At 46.7% G+C, this 16422-nt stretch overlaps 1 protein-coding gene across 4 annotated transcripts in view; it reads right to left on the bottom strand.

Moving 5' to 3' along the window:
- Positions 1 to 16422, bottom strand: part of PRR5 (proline rich 5) — a 57441-nt gene that overhangs the window by 34480 nt on the left and 6539 nt on the right. For 2 of the 4 annotated variants that reach the window (XM_017826633.1, XM_017826635.1), the window contains exon 2: positions 8394 to 8507. In XM_017826633.1, the coding sequence (XP_017682122.1) occupies positions 8394 to 8497 (104 nt within the window). In that variant the 5' untranslated portion in view covers positions 8498 to 8507. The other 2 variants (XM_017826634.1, XM_017826632.1) reach the window with 2 other exon arrangements.

A 16422-nucleotide genomic window follows, 5' to 3' on the forward strand; every position in this document is an offset into this window, starting at 1 on the left:
TCAAGAATTTTTAGTTCTTAACCCCCCACGAGCACTAGATAATTATGTATTTGAAGTCCATTTAACCCGTCTCTCATTCATTTTTGAAAACGGAACAACAGAAACAGGGCAATTGGTTACAAAGACTGTTTCCTACTACCACTCAGTCATTTCTCAAAGATTTACCCTTCAGCTAAAGCAAAGGCAAGGCTGTGCTGAAAGAACTACAGGTTAAGAGTTTCTAAGGGGGGCAGCAGGAGAGGAAGCGACGTGCTCAGCACAGGCCAACCATCTGTCCTACAAAAATGCTCCATTTTCGCTTTCAGTGCCATTTGTAACTGTTCTGGAGGCAGATGTTGCTCAGAGGTGATGACTTTCTGCTGCAATCAGGTGCAATCAATGACAGGACTGAGACCACAGAACTCTCTAGCTCAGTACAAAGCCACACACCCGACGCTGTCTCTGGCCACCCGCCCTAAGAATTCCAGGATGCTGAAAGACAAAAACCTGCCAGGTACTGCAGGTACCTGGCAATTCACATGCTGAAGCAGACACTGAATGGTGCCCTGACCTCAACAAGACTGCACCTCAAAGGATGACTGAAATGAGTGTGTGCTTCAAAAGGAAGCTCTGAAATGCTCCTGAAATACACTGAAAACAATTAGTGTGGTGACACATCACCCTAATTCACCGAGCTTGGGTCTGAGGACAAAGGTGAAGCAGTGCCAGAGAAAAGCGAGACTAAACATGTTCCAGCATTAGGAGAAGCGTCCTTCCCCAACCCAGTGCCACCTTTTTTAGCCTCACAGTTTTGACTCCAGAAGGAAAGAAGACTCACACAGTCCCTCCATCTGTCAGCTCACCCCCTTTTCTCAAACACTCCTCCACTCTTGTAACTGCTTAGCAACTTCTACCACATTTAACTATGGAATGGAAGTCCCCAAAACATTAAGGTCTTTTAGGTTTCAGCTGGGGTAGAAGGAGCATTTTTTACTGACTAAGAACATTGTGCAGGGTGAGCTCAGCCTTTATTTGACATGCACACAGATGCTTTTATAGCTTCCTGACACGAACACACAAAAAAAGCAGCTTTTATCTGCTCCACTGCCCGTGGTACTGCTACATGAATTCCAACATGACTGCTCTTAGTGAAGTGACCCAGTCAGTGCCAGTGGTGGGAATGAAGTTATTTCTGTCTGACTTTACCCCATGTGTAATATAAAGATGATGCCACAGCTTCTCTGGGCAACCTGTGCCAGGGCCTCACCACCTTCACGGGGAAGAATTTCTTCTTAACATCTAACCTAACCCTACCCTCTGTCAGTTTGAAGCCACTCCCCCTTGTCCTGCCACCACATGTCCTTGTAAATAGTCCCTCTCCATCTTTCCTGTAGGCTTGGTCAGCTCCAGGGCCACATCCAGCCCCGTGGGGCAGCTCCCCCTGCAAGGGGATGTCACTGCAGGAGCTGTGCCAGGAGGCAGCAGAGTGTTCCTGGGGCCCTCAGGCACCCACACTAAACCTTCCCAGGTAAAACAGTCCCTTCCAGTGCCTGCTGGGAGCACAGGACTGGGAGCACAGGAACAGGGGTGGGAGGTAAACCCACCACTGTTCACCGAGAGGTTCAAAATGCAGGTACACAGCAGCAAAGAGAGGCACTGCTGGAAAAGCTCTGCCACGTTCAGCTGCGGGAAAAGGAAATTAAAAGTGGCAGGTGAAGGATAGGATACACTGTGGAGAAACCCAGAAGCAGATAAAAAATAAGAACCATTATCCTCTTCTCTCTTTCGGAGATGTTTCCCTTATCCACAGTCCCTCTTTCCCCCCTCCACCCACGGGCACAGACACACACTCATGATCTCACCCAGCTTGTTTTGGCTGGCTCCAACAGACACACTCAATTTACGATTATTTGAAAATTGGCAGCTAAATGTCTCTGGTACACAGGGAAGTGACTTGGGTGTTTTAATATTATGAGTAATATGGGAAGAACGATTAATGTAGTGAATAAAACAAGCAGTCTTTACACGCTCCTCTGATTCGGAAATGAACTTTGCAATGTTCCCTGCCAGCCTTCTGCAGAGAACAATGACTAAATATCTCTCCTGAAAGCCAGCCTGCTCTCTTCTCTTTCTCTCTGGCACTACTTTCTGAATGAGGGGGAGGTTTTCTTTCTCCAGCTTAACAGGTCCATTATTATTCCTTAAAGAAATAAGAGAGAGCAAGCTTTTTAAGCAATAACTAAGGGGGTAGGTTGTGAGGATTTAAGTTATTGCCTGCATAAAACATCCCAGCAGCCATCTTTTAACCTGCCTGGGATCTCCCTTGTAGTGAGGGACAATATCCTTGTCTGGAAAACAAGTCTTGGCCTCACTATGTTGACCTTTCCTTTCCATTGCAGACAGCAGTGCTTGTATGGAGGGTGCAGGATTACAGTCCCTGGCTGCAGATGACATGGGAATGCCACCATGATCTGGCCCTCCACTTGCCCAAGAGGCAACAAAAAGGAACTGGAGTAACCAGGATGCTGTTGGTGGCCTCAGTGTCAAGATATTAAAAGGTTGGCTCAAATCTTCTCAGTTACATTAAGCTAATGAAAAACCCCAACCCTTGCTTGAATCAAAGCAATTCTACGGTTTCTACGAGTGATTGTTTAAAAGGGTTTGGTCACAATGGTACAACCTTTTAGGGTAAAGAAAATCCGAGCTGCTGCTTACAAACCAAAGTCCTGCAGGATGCTTGAGGTGGGTGGATCACCCTTACTGTGCCTGTGACCAGCCTTCACTGCGGCTTAAGTCAATAATGAATGCAATTAAACTCACATTGTAATAGTTAACCTGAACTGAAAACGCCTTGTAAACTCCCTGCTGTAATGCTTTTACAATGTGAAAGTTAATAATGGGGGCACTCGTGCACTGATATTACTCTGAACACCTTCCCTGTAGTTGCTGTGTTTGTAAACGTGTGCACAAGAACACAGGAAACAAAACAGAGCCCAAAGAGCTCTACAGAGCAGGCTGGCTGTAGGAGGGGAAATCAGGATCAGAAAACTGAAGAGACCAGTCTTTTTGGTGGGGAAACAAAATGTCAGATGGCTCCAGCAATGTACTGTACTTATCTATCCCACCACAGGTACAGACTGCCAAAGGAAAACTACGTACAACCAAGGCAGCACTCACAGCCACAAAAATCAAGCCAGTAGCCTAAGGAACTTCACCTCTCTGGAAAGACAACTCCTTCTGGATTTGTCTGATCCTCCAGAGGAGGAGGAGGCAGCTCCAGGACTCATTATTCAGCTGTGCAGGATGTGGGGAATGGCAGCTCCAGCACTCACAGCACGGACCTTGCTCACCTTTTGCTTCAGCACAAAGGGATCAGAAAGGTGTAAATTCCTAGAGCACAGAGCTGGATCCTCACTGATGTTCTTTCACTGACATTTGGAAGCCAAGAAGGAAAAACTACTGTGATTAAAACACCCTTTTCTGTCAGGTGAGAATCAGTTTGGCCACAGAGATGAGGAACAACTCCGAAGCTGGACTCGTGAGTCTCTAAATCCTGACCTGTGTGCTTCAGCTGAGGCCACAGTTCTCCCAGCTCAACATTTCCTGGGAAAAGCATTTAGACTGGCCCATGTTTACATTCCTGCACAGTACACAGGTAATTTTAGTTCTCTAAAGCAGCCACTGCCTTTGTATGCAAACAGCATGGGCGAAAATACTAGGGTGATTTTTATGTAGTGTTTGCAAATTCTCCCCTTCCCAGAGCTCCAGGTGAGGTCCAGGAACAAAAACAATGCTGTGTGAATAATCACACCCTGTGACTACCAGGCAGTTAAAGACAACATTTTCATTTTCAAAAGGGACTAAATGACTGAGGGCTCGTTTCCTCTGGACAGTTACAGGAACAGCTAATTAACAATAATTAACCTGATACACTTGCATCAAAACCTTCTTGAAGACACCCTTGCTTCACTTTTCTGAACTAGCCTAATCCAATTGGGAAGAGCCCATTTTCAGCACAGCTTCACTCCAGCTGCAACTCCATAGGCTTTCCACGAGGCTTTGACTCCTTCCAAATAAGCTTCCAGCTGCTAGTTCACTTATGGTCCTGGAATTTCTACCAAGGTAAAGCAGCCTGCAAAGAGGGATAGGCTTCAGTTTTGCACTGGATCATGCAACTGAAAATAAGCTGGTCTGCAAAACTCCTTCTTCAAAGAGTTTGGGAGGCATTAGTTCACTGACTTCACCAACTACAAACACATGAAGAAGCCGAGACAGCCAGGTGATGGGATTTCCCAGAGGTGTCACTGAGTCAGGATTGTAGGACAAAGGAGACTTTGGCATCCAATTATAACTGCATTGAAGGAAGGATAAATAATTAGGGAGGGCTATGGGGAGCAGCAATTCTCCATCATCACCACCACTTTGTATTACTGCAGTCAAGGCTGGAACATGCTCTGTGGTGCAGTGGTGGCTTGACCAGTGGGAAGTCCCTTCACAGCCCCATTCCTCCCCCTCACTCCAGTTAGGTTCTGTCTACCCTCCATACACACACAGTGTCAAACATTCCAAATAAAGGGTCGGAAAAAAAAAAAGGGTGATCCTCAGACAGGCAGAAGAATTTCAAAATATTTCTAAACAACCACGAAATATTGGAAGAAGTAAAATTTCCTAGTAGTAGAAGTCACAGATAAATAGGCTAGTCTGGAATATTTTCTCCATTAGAAAAGCCTCCCTGTGATCTGAAAAAAAAACATTCATTTTTAATTAGAAGATGAAACATGGTTTGCATAACTGTAAAAATTATTTTACAGCAAGTTATTGTGCTTATTACAACCCCATAAAAAATTAGCCCTAACCATAAAACCCTCTGTGATTCCATATGTCTCCTCGGATTTACTGCTGATCCCACTAATGTCACAAGCATCTCATCTGCGTTTTCTTCGCCTCCTCTTTGCTGTCTCCCACTCCTTCATGTTTCCGTGGATTTTCCCCGTTTTCTTACACCAAAAAGGATCTAAGTGCCTTTGACCAGAGGCTTTTCCCACAGCACGACTGAGACAGCATCAGCTCCTGATTAGGCAGTCTGCGTGAGCTCAGTCAGAAGGGAAACCTCGCGGTGGATTTTATTCGCCCTGAGAGGGCCCCCCTGGCTTTGCAAAAGGCTCAAGATTAAAACCCCGGGTTTCTCAGTCCAATTGGTTTAGTCAGCATTCAGACCTCAGTTTTTGCCTGAAGCAGAAATGGGGGAGAGGAACAGAAGACAATGCTAGTGAAAAAAAATCTGAACTATTTTAATACAATGCAAATTCTGTGAGCTGTGAGGAAACCGGGCAGTTCTGCTGTTGGTTGCCAGTTAACGTGCACTGACGGTGCTCTGCTGCACACATCTTCTGGGGTTCATGGGAAAGCCATGAGATAAAGTCTCATTTGCATAACAGCAGACAGCAGCTCGGCACCACTTTCCCTTTGATCTCACAGCTGTGGAGAAGTTTTAGTTTGGAAGTGAAGGGAAGTTATCAGGGAGGAAGAGACTTTCCTTGCTTCCACAGTGCTGCTTGACCCCCTGCACGCTGAACCCGACATTTGGCTCCTTCAGCTTGTCCTCCCCTGGTGTCGGAGAGCAGCAGGAACCCTCTGGTATGAACAGTCTGAGGCTGAGACTGGTCTGAACCGAGCGGAGGTGGCGGAGGGGACATCGCTGGGCAGCCAGACTGTGGCCACACACCGGGGCACTGCAGAAGGGCAGCTGCACGGCCTCCTCAGAAGGACCCCACAGCGACAGAGCTGCTAACACACCCCACCAGGATGACTCCAGCTTGAAGCTTTTCAGCTTTTCCCTGGCGTGGCTGGAGCAGCATCCTTGGTCTGCCTCAAAAAATCTTCCTTTCAGCTCGGGACCCACAGACTCGCGTAGGGCCGGGCCCAAGCGGGGTTGTGCTCTAACTCTCCCCACCTTGGTTTTGATGAGCTTGGTTCAAAGCCTCTTTCAAAAGCAGATACACACATGCCACACCCATGTAAGGCTGCTAACATTAGGCAAGAAACCAGCAGACATTTAAATATAGAACAGCCAGGCTTGGTGAGAGGGAAGAGCTCTGCCAGCGCACCTCAGCTTCTTGATCAGCAAGCTCTTAATGCTCAATATTGCACAGAACGAAAGAGCACAGGCAATCCTTTTGTTTGGAAGGAAAAATATCCCTGTAAAAGGAAGGATGGTGTGCTAGTCCTGTTTTGTGTTGTTTTAAATTTGCAGCGGAAAAATAAAAAAAAAATCTTCCACGGCCCAAGATTTTAAAAACCTGGACGAGATTTCTGGTGAGTCCAAGTTTAGATGCCCACTGACATGATGGTCTCTCCAGGAGAGATGAACTCCCTCAAGACCAGACCCTCCTATACATGTCAAGATGGGCACACATTGGTGATAGGCAGAAGCTACAGTGGGTACCTTCTTAATACAACTAATCCAACAACATTTAAGCCCTGGCTTTCCTGAGGATAAAGCCCCAGTTCTACAGCCTGTAGATGACCTGAGTTCCTTAAAACCAATAGAGGATACAAGCCTTTCTGCGCCTGAAAGAGGCATTACCCTCACTCTCTCTTTCACTCAGGAGAAAGCCTTGCACTGTTAAATAAGAAATAAGAGGCCTTCCCTTTGCCCATGGCTCGTAATCTGCAGCACTTGCCACAGCTTTAGGCAGCTCTCAGTGCAGGCACACGGTGCCCACTTGACCTGACACCACACAACAGCCCTGCCAGTGCTCCCAAGGCGTTTTGGAGGCACGTGCCACCAAAGAGCAGGAACAGCCCAGCAACCCCTGCACAGGGAAAAGGCAACCCAGGGCAGGAAAACACAGCTAGGTCTGAATCCATGCAAAGCAGGGACAGGATGACTGGCGGGCACCCATTCCAGGAACAGGCGATGGGACAGTTGTTTAGTTGTTTGGATGAAAGGTACAGATGTCTGGTTCAATGACACTTCTGGCCAGAGTTATATCTGTCCTGTCCAAATTAAAAGTAACAAACTCTTGCTCCATCTCAGTTAGGAAAATCCTCTGGTTTGAGTACCAGCAGCCCCTGTGCCTGGAAGGCTCCCCCTCTCAGCCAGCCTGGTGCCTGACCTGCTCCCCATTCACATCTGCCTCCACAGCTCCCTCCCCAGAAGCAGGACCTGGAAAAGCTGTCAGAACACCACCACAAAAAGGCTCTGGGGACTGTGTTCTGTCACCTTGATTCACACCAAGGAGTGTCTTACTCCCTGCTGCTTCCTGTGAGGCTGCTGGCCAAATGAAGTCCAACTGGCACAAAGGTTGCCCAGTCTATCCTTTAATTACCACCACTGCCCATCCAGACCTCAGGTGCAACTTTGGGTCATACAAACAGCAGGATATTTGAGCAGAAACTCAATCTCCTTTGTGACCAGCACAGTTTCAGTGCACTGCTGCCATTCAACAACTAATTCTTGATGCTGACATGAAACCACAAATGAAGAGGTGAGAAGGACAGAAGATGTGGTATTTTATATGGTTCATTTCTCTCAAAACTGAACTACCTTTAACGAATGTGTCTGTTATCCACTGGTATTTTTCTTCCTACACTTGTACTGCCATACAATTATAAAACCTTACAAGTGACACTTGCCAAGCTGTGACCCAGGAGATGACATTTCATTTTCAAAAATAACTTGAGAATTTAATTCCTAACAACTTGGAGACTCATGTTCATCTTTTAAGAGCGTCACCAAGACAGTCATTAAGATGCTTTCTGAATATCTGGGCTAATTCCCGTTCACAACAAAATGTTTGTATGGGTTTTCTTGTAGAACAGTCATAAAATTCAAATGTATAAACACAATAAAGGAAACAAGCAGGGCTTGTCCAAAGTGCAGGTGCTTGCGTGGGCACATACACATATAGAGAGTAAATATTTTTTGTAATAATGGGAGTAAATTGAGTAGACTTTGTCATATCTGTATCAACAACCAGCAATATGGTTATGCAGATAAAAACAATGTGTTTTAATAGCCGCGTGTAATTTTTAAAAAAAGAGCAAACTAAAATAAAGCCAAAATAAACCTTGAATGAGAGTATCTAGATAGACACAAAGTCACATCTGCAGCCGGGCAAACATGAAACAAGTGAAACAAGTCTCGGTGTGCCAGGAGGAAGGCTGAGCCATCTGCAGGGAAGGCTCTTTGCTGTCAGCCCTTAGAGAAAGGTCGACAGCGGCGGGGGGAACGCGCCGCTCCCGCTTCCACCTGCACGAGGCTGGGACGGGAGCCAGGCATTCCAGCCTGGGAGCCGGGCATTCCAGCCTGGGAGCCGGGCATTCCAGCCTGGGAGCCGGCAGAGCCGACGGCCGAGCGGACACCAGCACGGGGAGGCTGCGGGGAGGCGGCACGTGGAGCGAGCCCTTACCTGTTCCAGGTAGCGTTGGAGCAGGCCCGGCGCTGCTGGGTCCCCCGCTCATCCAAGGCTGCCTGCTCTCTCTTGCCCAGATCACTGAGGCTGGGCGAACTCATGAACTTCAACCTGCGAAGAGTCCTCATGGTCAAATGTGTGTTCGCGCGTGGCGGCTACAGATACACCATCCTGCTCACACACACACGCGCGCGGCGCGGGGCAGCTCCCTCCGTCCGCTGTGCAAAAAAGGAACTTAAAAAAAAAAAGAAGAGAGAACCAGTCTCTACGGAGCACACCTTCTCTGCCAGCAAGAAAACAAACCTTTAATCAGATCAACTCTGACGTCATCAACCGTGGTTAATAATTTTCTCCAGTCCTTTTTCAAAAAATAAAAAAAATAAAAAGTCCAACTTTTCTGGCGGCTGCTGCTGCTGCTGCAGTGCTTTGAAGGGGCCCCTCGCTGCCCCGGGTGCGAGGGCTTCCCCTCCCCCTGTGCCCGGGCACCACGTCCCGGGAATGTCGCTCAGCGCCGCGGTGCCGTGCTCCACCTGTCATGGGAACTGCTCGGCTCCTCCAGCAGCTTTGGGGGTCTCAGGGCATTTCCCAGTCTCTCCCCACCCCTCTCTCTCTCTCTGCACTCATAAATGGAAATGAAACTGGAGGGCAACGGACAGGAAAAAAAAAACAAACAAAAAACCAAAAACCAAAACAAAAAAGCAAAGCAACCAAACCCCAAAGCAACCAATACTGACGCACTGAGACTTTATTGGGAAGTTTCATAACTGGCTGTGCCCTGCCACGTTACGACATTGCACACACGCTCACACGGACACATCCACACCCTCCCTTCACCCTACACACTCAGCTCCCTCCCAGCCTGCTCCTCCTCACGGTGCCACAGAGCCACAGGACGGCAGAGGATTCACAAGCAACACGGCTGCGGAGTGAAAGTGCTGGCTTGGGGTTGAGCATTTTGAGGAATATCTGGCAGTGCACAGAAGAGCCAGATGCTTTGTCTTTCTCTGCCTTTTAATTGAGATAACAGCTGCACAACTCAGGGCATACTTCGTTTCTACAAAAGCCCCAGGTGTCTTATCTTCAAAGGAAAAATCTCCTTTCTCTCCCTGACTGCAGCAGTCAGCTGAAGGATACGCTGCTACAAGACTCCAGCCTGTGCTCAGCTCGCTGTCACTCACTGGCAGTTCTGGTTTAAATTCAGGAGTGCCTGGCTCATCTGCTGGGAAGTAACTTAACAAAACAGTGATTAGCTTTCTCAGAAAAGGAATTGTTTGCAATAGACTGAGCCAGAGTGTAAGAACTGCTCTCTGTTGCTACGGCATTGGTCTGCAAATAGTCTGGTAAAAGCCACGATGGCTCCTTGCAGAGTAACCTCCCACTCACTGCAAAGGGGCTGCAATATAGAACTTATCCTTTCTTTTTCTTTTTTCTTCCCGCTTTCTACTTACTCTTTTCATCTGTGATAACCTATTGTCTAGATTCAGGCTATAACTGCATTTGCTGGTGTCCAAATAATATGGCAAACCTTACACTGCAGGAGAGCTGAATTTCTCAGAGAGAGCTCTGCATTATGTGCATCATTTACTGACTTATTTAGTAAAAACCAATTTATCTCACTATTCACCCTAAGTCAGATAAGATGATTGCATATAAACATTCACTTCCAAAGTTTGTATTTGGTATTACCTCCGTGTGAACCAGCTGCAGAACTACCTAGGGAAATCAATCCATTTTTACCTTGTGCTGGTTTTAGCAGTAGTGGTTTTATCCAGCTGCTTGGATTAGCGTTATATTGACTGCCCTTCCCACACCAAAATCCTCAGGTATAGCTCTCAAGTTTACAAACAAGCATCACAGTAGATCCACATAACATTTCACTTTGTAAGGGACCTGCAGCTCCTCATCTAAGCCATGGACAAAGACATTGCTATCCCTGGTCTCTTCCAGATGTTTAAACCCTTCAAACAAACAAACAAACAAACAAACAATTCACTCTGTACAGGCAGCAGAAGGAAAACAAACACAACAATATATGGCTGTATTCTAAGGAATGAGATGGTTTCTACAGCATACAAATCAGGGCCCAAGCACAGCTCCAGCAGAACACTGCCCTGTTCAAATCCAAGGAAGGGCACTCCATTTCTGGGGATAACACAGCCAGGCAGCACAGCTCGGGCTGAGCTCCTGCTGAGGCCTCAGATAAAACCTGTGTCTGCCCTGCTAAGTGAAATGACTAGTTAGATAAACCCGTGGCAACATAATGCCACCTAATTTCATTTTCCACCTAGCTCGGTTGCTTTTCTGCTTCTCACTTTCTATGAATTTGATAGGCCTCGCAAAATGTCATTATACTGGATTAAACCCTGGGAATTTTTAACTCTTTGATCCTTGGCAGCACCAGAGACTTTATAAACTGTACCCTGATGGTGCCAGTATGTCAGCATCTACCTGGTAATGTTTCATCTGCTTTTTTTCCCTAAAATCCCCAAGTAGCTAATCGACTAAACACAAGGAGCTGCTGTGTCAGCCTTGGATATGCCAGACAACGCTGCAAAAAGCAGTTCTTTGCTTCCTCATAAAATGCCGAATCCCAAGAAAAGAGGGGGAAAAAAAATATCTCTTTCCTTCTGTATGGTGAAATATTACACCTATAGAAGTCAGTCTATTTTTATGCCACCCATCCATCTCAGTAACCATGACTGGATTCAGAGCCTATGCATGCAAGTACACAGGAGAGCCAGCATTCCAGCTGCCTGAAAAATTCCTGCTTGAGGTAACAGGCTTCCCTTCCTCTATACTTCTTTCTCCTTCCCGTGATTTCACCTGATCAAACGTTGATTTCTGATAAAATAACTCACTTTCAACACGTGTTACCTCCCCCCATAATTGCTGGGTGATAATTCACGTTTGCCTTGTGCTGTGTGTCCATGGCCACCCCTGACTGCCCAGCATCACCTCGGCCTGAGCAGCCCCTGGGAATGAAGGGAAAAGCTGTGATCTGCACTTCAGCTTTGAGTGAAGAAGATAAAGGGCCAGTGACTTGCCCCAGGCCACCCCATGATGTCCCAGGGTGTCTGCCTCCTGTTCCAGCACACTACACCCAGTGGATGCTGCCAGGAGGGAGGGGAGGACTGGGGAGCCTTCCCTTAGGCTCAACACAAGCTTCTTAAACAGAACAACTGCACTCAGCTCAGTCAGAGAGCTGAGACTGGAAAGCACTGTCACATCGAGTCACTGAAACCCAGCAAGCCCTACCCGGTGCTAATTCCACCATTTCCCTCGGCTCAAAGGTCAAGCGACTTAATCAGAGCCACACAACCACCTCGGTGTGGAAGGCACATCCCAACTCCTGCTCCCTCCCTTTCCCCTCCAACATCTCTCCTCATAAAACCAGGCCTGTCTCTACCAGACACCCCTCTTTGATCTGTGGGGCCCAGGTCCCGTGGGGACTGCACAGCAAGTCCCGGAGCCGCCGCGGAGCCGGGAATTTCTGCTCACCTGCACTTTCTACCTGGAGGCCTACAACAATAGGTAGGCTGGGAGTCCAAGAGGATTTATGCTGTTATTAGGAGACAACATTAGCACGCAAATCCAGGACCTTGCAGCGAGCATGGCTTTTAAAACAAGGGTAACTCCGCAGTCACCTCCTGGTCCGCCTGTAACATCTGCAATATTCTCCCTGGGAGCTGTGGTTTTGAGACCCTGTTGCTGTCCCTAGCAAATGAAAAAACAAAAAATCCAGGCACACCTCCTAAAGTATACATGTGGTTTAAAAAGAATGAGATTTTCTAAGATTACAAACAAACAAAAAAAAAAGAAAAGAAAAAGAAGAGAAACCCCCCTACATTTTATTTACGTAATGCTATGCTAATTTTCACAGTATAACAAGTTTCTTTTTGACCATGATGAGGGGGGGGAAAAGAACATTAAGAAATTCATAATATATGAAATTTATAATAAAGCTGCCAGTGGTGTGACTGTGATAGGTCAAAGGTGTCTTAGGCCACACCACTCTGCTACTGCAATGGCAGGTGAGCACTGCAGCGACATCAGTGCCAGGGGAAGGATAAAACCAGCAAGAGAATTTGCCATCTTGGCTTGCCATGTAAAAGAACTTGCCATGCAGAAGAACAACTCAATAAATAAAAATTTTAATTGGAAAAAAAAAAAGAAAAAAAATGCCCCCTACTTCTCTTCATGTCCCCATCTCTTTTGGAGAAGAGAGCAGAGCTCCCCATGGTGATGCTGAGTGAGCAAAGAACAGAAAGGTAAAGCACATCCATGGCAGAAAGGAGTTAAAAACCTCCCTAGACAAATGCACTTTAGTTTTTCATGAAACACACCACCAAAGTGAGGGCATGCCTCGACACATGCCAAAGCTCAGGAATTAGTCCTCTGACAAAACACTTCTTAAAGGCACAGCACGTCCTGCTGCGCCAGCAGAGGAGGGGAAAGGCAGAAAGGAAGGAGATGGGACCATCAGGAAAAAATAAAGAGAGCCAGGGGGAAATGCAGTTGTAAACCTTATGACTCATCAATTCCTTTGCTGCAATATCCACATAAAGCTCCTTTATGGTCAGAAAACAAAGAATAAAGAGAGTAAAGAAAGTACAAAACCAAGCAGGCTCTATTGACACCCTTCCTCCTCCATCCCACTGACTCTCTGCAACCTCTGGAGATAAAGGCACTCTCAAGGACAGCTTCTGGCTGTTGTTTATTGAGGCTGGTCATAGGACAGCCTTGCTTTTGCCTGGTTTTTGCCCCCTCCACAGCCAAGGACTGATTTGATTTATAAGAGGGGGCTTGGGCTTACTTACACATCTTCCCAACCTTTGGAACACCTCCTGTGTACTCCTGTACTTCTGCATCCTGTGACCAACCCTGCCAACACAACCACAGCTGCCCCCAACCCTTTGGACAGAGTTGGGCTCTCTGCCCCTTCACCTGCATGAGGGACACACGTGGGGTTTGCCTTTTATGTTGTGGAAAACAAATGCCCAAGACACCATCTCCTTCCTGAGCACACAGAAGGTGACACCCTCTAAGAAGAGCCCTTTGGCTACAGTAGAAAGAGATGCTCTGGCAGTTTTTAAATATAAAGGAAAAAGGAAAGGGAGATCAAAATGTTGGTACTAACACTGTTTGCAAACCACTCCTCAGCTGGCTCAGGTGAATCAAGGCTTCATGTTTGAATTGTGAGTTCTTCTTTACCCTTTTCCCTCGGTGTTTGCTTCAGGTGCTTCAGGCAGCAAAACAGGGCCCTTAGCTCAGACTAAGTCCCCAATCCCCAGCCTAATGTAGCACAGGTCATGAATTGAACAGTGCCTGCTCAAAGCATCCATGAAATCCCACCCCTTTGTCAGCAGCAGTTTTGGTTTACAGAGCACAGCAACACAAGCAGTTCTTAAAATACACTAGAAAGCTAAATCTTTTTTCCTTCCCCTTCCAGGAGAAAGGTATTAGGAGAGAATTAGGATAGCAATAGGCCTGTTACACCACCATGTCAAAACATCAAGCTTTCCATCACACAGCAATTCCCCTGGCTGGCAGTATCATTCCTTCCTACCTCTTTATGGGTTCTGGGGATTAAAGCTAGTGCAGTGATCAGAATAAACATAATGGTCATGCTGGAGGAGGTGAGGATCAATGCTCTGGATTACAGGGCCTGTGGCATTATCACCTTCCATTCACACCCCCCCTCCAGGGGAGGAAAGAGGTGGATTTCTGAGCACCAGATGTGCCTGTTCCAGGTTTCACTGCTGCCCACTCACTGAACTCACAACCCATTGTAACCACTGTATATTCCAAGGCAAGCTCACGACTTTGCTGTTAAATGGAAGTCAAACCTTTAATTTTGATTTAGGAAGTAGAGCCTCAAGAGTTCTGATCAATAAGTAAATCAAACGTTTAAAATACTTTGTGCTCTTATTACAAGATCATGAGATAGTGGAAAATTAATCTTGCAAAGTAACTGAGCTCATAACGCACATGACTTTCTTCCCTTCCTGAGCTCTATGTGAATTCTTTCCTAAATTGCCTATCTTGCATAATTTTAATTGGATCCTGGAACACCCTGACCTTGATGCAGCCGCTACAGTATCTCAGTGCTGTCTTCTACAGTTATATATGGTACAGTGCCTTCCAAACCCGTGAACCCTGAGAGAGCACAAGTGTGTGCTGCACAGGGCTGTTTTTCTCCTACCCAAACATTTTTTGATTCAAGGTCTTCCAAGAAGGCTCTGATTGCTTTGGAAGGTCACCAAGACAAAGAACCCACTTCAGTAACTAGCTGAGTTTCTAATCAGCTGCACTGGTGGCCAGCTGGTAGTTCTGAGTGATAATCCTGGCTTTGCTCTGGAAGATGGGATATCACTTGTGTGATGTTGTCTCTCAGAAGCTGAGCATGGCTGGAAACATAAACCACGCCTTGAGGCTGCTGCCACCTCCTGTGCCTAAGTCAGGGAGGTCACTTCAGACCTGAGCAAGGCAAGAGACAGCTCTGCACACCTGGGGGATCTTTGGTGGCACTACACTGCTGTTACTCAAAGGGTACTACAGCTCTCCTGAAGTCCTACAAAAGCCTTGCCTTTGATACAAATAGATTCTTACAGAAAATTTATCCTTCTCCCTTTGCATCACAAGGAATGCAAAATTCACCAGAAAGACTTAAAAGATAATCCAAAATTGCAACAACTCGCCGTGCACTTTGGCTCTGCAGCATTCAGCACGGTGGAGCCTTTCATTAGGAACATAAAAATGGGGCCTTTTTGCCATCTGTCATCCAAACATGCTGAGACAGTCCCTGCAGACTGAGACATGGGGCAGTGGGAACAGCAAGAGTAAAAAAAGGCTTCTTTGCACACATTATTTTACACTTGTACCTATAAATCCCCATTTCACCGGGTCAGCAGGCCCAGTACCACGACCTCTCAGCATGTATCACATCCTGAGTGTTTTCTCAGGGTGCTCTGTGAAATAACTTATCTCAAAAGGTAGAGTGATGGAATTTTTTAAACTCCGCACCAAGGTTTGGAAAAACTCCTTCCACTCTCACTCCAGCTCTTAAGCCTGTCTCAGTCTTCAATCAAACATCTCCGTTTGAGTTATCACCATGAAGGAACGCCTCATTATCAACGAGGTAAGACAAATTCCATTACATTTCCATCTGGAAAACACTCTTTTCCCCACAAGGCAGCAACAACTAGATAACTAGTCAAGGTACTCCCTAAAACCAGCATTAACAACAGCCTCCTCAAGCCACTGAGGGATGCAGGGCAAGAACAGAGCATCATTCAGAAGGTCTGTGCACCTTCACCAGCTTTATGGTATCGTCCCTGTCTCTCCTTCCTGACAAGTCCTGCTGCTCCAGCTCTTGTGTCCACCAGGCTTCATTTAATCATTTCAAATGATCTGTTCTCCAAACTCAGGCTATAGTAATTTTCCATTGCAAAACAGTTCAAGCTCTCTAAATCTACAGAAAACTTAAAACTTTTTTTTTTTTTTTGGTTCCCCTCAGAAAACCATAAAGGTTTGAGGCTTCCTGGCATCAGGAGCTGTGAACACGCAGGGTCTTTCAGGTTGGCTGCTCCAGGGCCAGATTGAGCTCCCACACTCCAAAACAGAAAGGCTGAAGGACTCAAATCCTGAGCGAGGCTCCCAGATGCTCTGCTGAGATCCTGGTACCAAAAGCCATGTTTCTAGGATGCACAGCTCCTTCACACAGAAAGCCCCACAGGCCAGGTAGTCAATGTCAGGCCTGCATCCAGCACTTGTGTGAAATGCTTCCTTCCTTCCATATTCCGTTTTGGGAATGTCATCGGAAAAATAAATGAACTGAAAACCTCTCATGAGTGGAGAAGTGGTGAGCTCCACACTCAAATCTGTCTCTCAAGTCCTTTTGAGATACTTTAGTCTTTACAAATATGTTCACGCCAAACTCCACAACTCAACGTTTTTCCAGTGACTGGAGGATCACAGGAGGGTGGACAGAGCTCGGCCCCAGGAGAAACTGCAGCCTTTGCTCACC

The sequence above is a fragment of the Lepidothrix coronata genome, unplaced genomic scaffold (genome assembly GCF_001604755.1).
Source record: "Lepidothrix coronata isolate B3197 unplaced genomic scaffold, Lepidothrix_coronata-1.0 Scaffold129, whole genome shotgun sequence".
NCBI classification, from domain to species: Eukaryota; Metazoa; Chordata; class Aves; order Passeriformes; family Pipridae; genus Lepidothrix; species Lepidothrix coronata.